Source organism: Callorhinus ursinus, unplaced genomic scaffold (genome assembly GCF_003265705.2).
Source record: "Callorhinus ursinus isolate GAN/ISIS: 27379988/994484 unplaced genomic scaffold, GSC_fseal_2.0 scaffold185, whole genome shotgun sequence".
In the NCBI taxonomy this organism is placed as follows: domain Eukaryota; kingdom Metazoa; phylum Chordata; class Mammalia; order Carnivora; family Otariidae; genus Callorhinus; species Callorhinus ursinus.
The window spans coordinates 1-5,354 of record NW_027397247.1 but is presented as its reverse complement, the minus strand read 5'-3'; the positions used below and the strand labels follow the sequence as shown (position 1 = coordinate 5,354).

The following is a 5,354-nucleotide window of genomic DNA, read 5'->3' as shown; positions in this document are numbered from 1 at the left end:
GTAGGGTCTGTGGTACGAGACCCAGGCAGGCAGCATACAAGGGGACAGAAAGCCACGTCCTCTCCGAAAGGGCTTTAGGAATTGGTCCAGCACGAAAGAGGAGGTGGGGGCGGGGGGTGGGGGGGAGCCGCAGGGCCTCCCCCCAGCTGGCCCCAAAGGCGGGGCCCCTCCTCCCAGGGGCTGCTACCCCTGCCTCGGTGCCTCTGCGCGTCCCTGGGACCCCAGCATGGATGATAAAACTCATCGGCTGGAACGCGCCCACTGAGCAGGCGTGGTGGAGGTTCGGCTAGCACCAGTGGTCTTGGTCGGGATGGTGGTAGCTTTGCCGAACCTCGCCGCCGGAGCTGAGCCCCAGAGTGCAGTGGTAGCCATTGGGCACACAGCAGAGGTGGTGCGACTGGGAAGTCAGAGAGGACACAGGAAGTCCGGGAGGAGCGGCTTGAGTTGGTGACCGCAGCCTCCTCGAAGGTAAGCATGTCCTCGGGCTGGGTGCGGGCAGTGTCCTCACAGTCCAGACGCTGTCCCAAGTAAGGGTCAGAGCTGAACCTAGAGCCGGTAGCCAGGGGCTGGCTGAGGGGGTCTCTCTGGAGCAGAGCGTTGTGTTCGGAAGGCCATGGTGAAGCTGGCCTGGGGAAAAGGTGGGGAGACTGGTCTGTGCCCCAGCAAAGTGGACAGGCGAAGAGTTGGCCGTCTTGCAGGTGACACTGGGACGGGGGGTCAGCGAAGTCGGGGGGAGCTGCCTCCGCCCACCACGGCCAGGGGTGCTAGCACCGGATGTTGACAACAAGGGGCTCCCATTCACTGAACCACCACCCTACAAGAAAGTAGAACAGAGAAAAAAAAAAACTAAGTCCCAGACCAGAGGCCAATGCAGGTGAGAACCATGGAGGTGGGGGGTGAGGCATGGAGAGATGCAGGCACCCTGGGAGGGGACCGGTAGGGTGTGTGGTGGAGGGGAGAAAGTCGCTGGTGCCGGTAGGCCTGGGGAGGTGGTTGGGGAACAGTGTGTAACAAAGGGACAGGCACAGCTCAGGGAGAAGGGAGACCAGAGGCCAGTCCAAGGCAGTTGGGAGGGGAGGATCGGGCTGGTGCAGGAGGAATGGAGCAAGGAGGGGGGGAGCGCAGATTCGAGCCTGGGAATCAGGACATGAAGGAGGATTCGGAGCATGGTGGGGGGGGCTCGTAAGGAGGGGCAGTGAGGGGGGTCCTGTCTTACTGGTCTCGAGGGTCCTGGCTCCTGCCCAGCTGTTGGTGATGTGGGGTGGCTGCTGAGGGAGGGTTTGGGCTGCGAGGGCTCCCGGCCCCCAAAGCGGTCACAGGAGTAGAAACGCTGCTTCTCCGAGAAAGAGGAAGAGGGCTGCCTCCGCTCTTGGGACCGGCCCCGCTCCTGTCTGCGCTCTGTCCGGCAGGCTGTGGGCCCCTCTCTCGGGGGTGGGCCTGGCCCTGCAGCACTGCTGGGTGCTGGCCAGGAAGAGGGGAAGTCAGCACAGCAAGCCAGGTAGGGAGTCAGACCCCCAGCCCAAATCCGGACCCAGGGCCAGCAGGGAGGCCCAGGGGGAGAGATGAGGTGCGTGAGTGATCCTGCCTGGTCCCCAGACCTGGGACTCACAGCCCCCTATTCAGGCCGTTTGGATGGTGCAGGCACAGAAAGGAATGCTTCAGACCCTGGCCATAGGAGGGACCCCCGCACGCACCGCCATCTGTGTCTGCGGACAGGCTAGGCCCCTTCTCCAAGGACTTCTGCTTCCTGTCCCTGCAGCGATGGCAGCGGTGGTGGTAATGGGGTGCAGCCTGGCTGGCTGGGGCACGTTCCAGGGCAGTGCTGCAGAGATGAGCCACGTGGGGATGCTGGGGCGCCAGTGTGGAGATAGAGCACTTCATGGGGCTGGCGTTGGGGGCCGGCTGCGGGAGGGATGTGGGTTGGCACACAGTCTGAGAGAGGGGCCTGGGGCAGGCTCCAGGGCGGCACTGAAGGTCTGGGGTTCAGGAACCACCAGGCTCCTCCCTCTCCCCAGAAAGCTCTTCCCCACCCAGGCCCACCCTTTTTCGCAGAGCACACTGCACAAGGTGCTATCCGTCTCTGCCAGCGGGGCCCAGAGAACTGTTGGCCTCAGTGTCCCTGGGGGACAGGGAGGATGCCAGGAAGAGGGAGGCTGCGGGCCTGGCTGGGAGAACACTGAGGGGTGGCTGCGTGTGATGGCTCTGCTGGGCCAGGGCCATGGGGCTCCTGCCCTGGGCTGAAATCAGGACCTGCGGAAAGGGACCTTCCAAGGGGAGCTGACCCACATCCTCCATTCGGTGTCCTCAAGCTGGCGGCCCAGTGGGCCTGGCTCAGGAAGGGGAAGAGGGCAGGAGCCACCACCAATGGGAGGCAGAGACAAGTTACAGAATGAATTCAGTTGGAATGTGCAGAACCAGGAACCACAAAAGGAGGCAGGGACAGGGCCAGCCCCAGACAAACACTAAAGGTCCCCGGCTGGAGGACATGCCCCTCTAAAGCCCCTCACCATCCCAGGAGGTGAAAGCAGGGCCCCCTGACACAGCCTCAGGTCTGCAGGCCCCTCTCTGAGTCCTTGTGAATGGGCCCACAGCCTCCTTGCCCTGGAGCTTCCTGCTCGGTACTCAAAGCATCCCCGAAGGAGCAGGGGATGGAGGTGGTCCTGCCTCCAGAGTCCAGAGAAAGAACAGGGCAGGTCGGGTGCCTGGGTGGCTCAGTTGGTTAAGCGATTGCCTTTGGCTCAGTTCATGACCCTGGAGTTCCAGGATCGAGTCCCGCTTCGGGCTCCCTGCTCAGCAGGGAGTCTGCTTCTCACTCTGATCCTCCCCCCTCTAATGTGCTCTCTGTCTCTCATTCTCTCTCTCAAATAAAATAAATAAAATCTTTTAAAAAAAAAAAAAGAACAGGGCAGGTCATCCCCAGAGCATCGATGGGGAAAAGGGAAGACCAAGCTGTGAGGCACCGTGTGCATGGCGGGGGGGCCGGAGGGGGCAATGCAGGCTGGCGTGGGAGAGGGATGTCCTAGAGAGAGGGAGAGTCTGGGTCAGGGACACTGGGCTGGGAGATGGAAGTCCCAGGGCCACAGCAGGAGGCTGAGCACAGGTGGGTGGTGGGGATTCTTGGCAGGCCTCCGAGGACTCTGGCTGCACCTCTTGAGACCATCATCCTGGGAGCTCCCAACAGGGCTGACAGTGTCCAGGGTGCAGTGCAGGTAGGGAGCCTTCACGCGGGACACAAGCCCTCCCCAAACCAGGTCTCCTCATCCCTCACTCCCCCACCCTCCCATGACCCTGACCCTCCCAGACCACCCACCTGAGTCTCTGCAGCCAGGTGAGGCATGGAGGCCACTCGTCCCTGGCTCTCCAGTCCGGGTTGGGGCTCCCCATCAGGACCTCTCAGGGCCATGCTCTGCATCTGGACATCCACAGCCTGGGCATATAGCAGCCCGCAGTCACACCAGCCCCCACCCCACTCTCACCTTCTCCCCCATCCTGGGCTCCCCACCACATTCCTGTCATCTCCCATCATCCCTGTCTCACCCCAAACCTTATCTCATCCCCCATCCCCAGCCTGACTCCCCAGCCCTGGGAGCCCTCTCCAGTTTTCCTGGTTGCACCACTGTTTTCTCTGTAGAGTGGCCATGCTCCAGGGGTGTCCTTGCCTCATAGGGTACCTCCTGGGTCCTCTGAGTACACCAGGAAACAGACTCCTTGATGCCACTCTCCTGGGTTTGTCTGTAGAGAAGAGAGGATTGTGCTGTTGACTCAGAGGTCTGTGGGCCATGGAATGCCCACCAAGGACCTGGGTCCAACCTGCCAGAAACCTATACTGGCCCCTTCTACTCTGGGTTAGAAGCAGCCCAGATGCATGAGGCCCTTCACGTACAGGCTCTCAAGTGGCCAAAGAGCAAGGGATGTGAACCCAGTGCCAGGGCTAAGAGCAGATGGGCAGAGAGGGCCCCCGGACATGAGTCTGAGGGAGGTCTGGGCCCAACGCTTCCTGGTCTATGGACACCCAGCAGGTCCCTCGGCCCTAGACAGGGTCTCCCAGGAGTAGTGGGATGCCACATGTGCACAGCATGCATGACGCAGAGTGCGGACATCCTGTCTACCCTGGTGCACAGCAAGCCCTGACCCCTATGTTAGGGGCAGTGTAGTACTCAGTAAAACCTACCTGATTAACAGTCCAAGACCCACAACCAGGCTGCAGAAAAGAACGTCCAAACATGTACAGATGAGGAGGAAATCAGGAGCCCTAAACATGCATGCTGTGCCCAGTCTGGTACCAGGTCCCACACCTTAGCCCTTGCGGGATGAGGCAGAGCACAGGCCCCCCTATTTGGGCTCAGCCAATGATTTCCTTTAGCCAAGAGGGTGTTAGCAGAACTGCGACCCTGCTGGCCCTGAGGGGGGTGGCTGGGAGGAGACTGCCTGCTACCACCCCTCATCGACACACGGTGCAAGACAGGTAGGTGACTGTTAGTTCGCAATACTTGGTTCTGGGTGGTTCATTACCAAGAATTATTGTGGCAAGAGTTAGGGGTTAGGTAACAAGGATGTTACCAAATTGTAAACAAAATACAGTTGCTTCAGAAATCACTACTGGAGTGGAGATCTGAGGAAAAATGTCTTAGAGGAGTTAGGAAGACTAGACACACACAGGCCGTCAACAGAATGGGGTCGAAACAAATCATTTCTCAACGGGCAGTGAGGAAGCGGAGGCAGAGGCCCCTCACCAGAAAGGGAAATGGGCACGCACAATGGGAGGTGACAGTGGGAACCACCGACTGCCTGAATCCACTGATCTCAGTGCCATCAGAGGAACCCGTGTAACGTTTCGGGAATTAGCTTTGGAGTCCACCATGGACCGCTCCACCAGCCTGCCTGGACTAGCTTCCAGGCAGCATCCACGGGGAACCATTTGGGGGGAGGTGGGCACGGGGTGGAACAGAGAGGCCAGTCTCCCAAAGTGGTGATGGGACCTGAGGGCTTCATGTCCTGCAGCACAGCCTACAGGGAGCCCCTCTGGGAGGGGGAGAAACCAGGAGTCCTGTCTCCTCCTTGCACCTCGCACCCTGGCCAGGTACTCACACGGCCCCGCCGTTACTGAGGGACGCAGAGCTCTTCTGCCAAAGAAAAACCCGGGCTCCTCGGAGCATGGCCGGCTGTGTCTGCTCCAGCGTGTCCTTCAGAGGGTGGAACAGGGACAAAGGGCCTATCTGTAGAAGGGATGTAGGGAAGAGGAAGAGCTGTAAGGGCAGACACAGGTGCGCCAGAAAGCTGGCCTGACCCCACAGTATGGGTCGGTGTTCCTTCTGCCCTGCCCCAGCCCTACATAGGAGATTGGTGGGGGCTTA

General features: G+C 60.5%; 1 protein-coding gene across 1 annotated transcript; it reads right to left on the bottom strand.

The window, feature by feature from the left end:
- Window positions 1-286: 286 nt before the first annotated feature.
- Window positions 287-5,246, bottom strand: LOC141371986 (voltage-dependent N-type calcium channel subunit alpha-1B-like; the record flags this gene model as incomplete). The annotated part of the gene is made up of 7 exons (XM_073890451.1): window positions 287-397; window positions 659-814; window positions 1,217-1,461; window positions 1,695-1,902; window positions 3,311-3,427; window positions 3,672-3,732; window positions 5,089-5,246. Coding segments are annotated over 7 exons (1,056 nt in total), but the record flags the coding sequence as incomplete, so codon positions are not given.
- Between the last annotated feature and the right edge of the window lie 108 nt (window positions 5,247-5,354).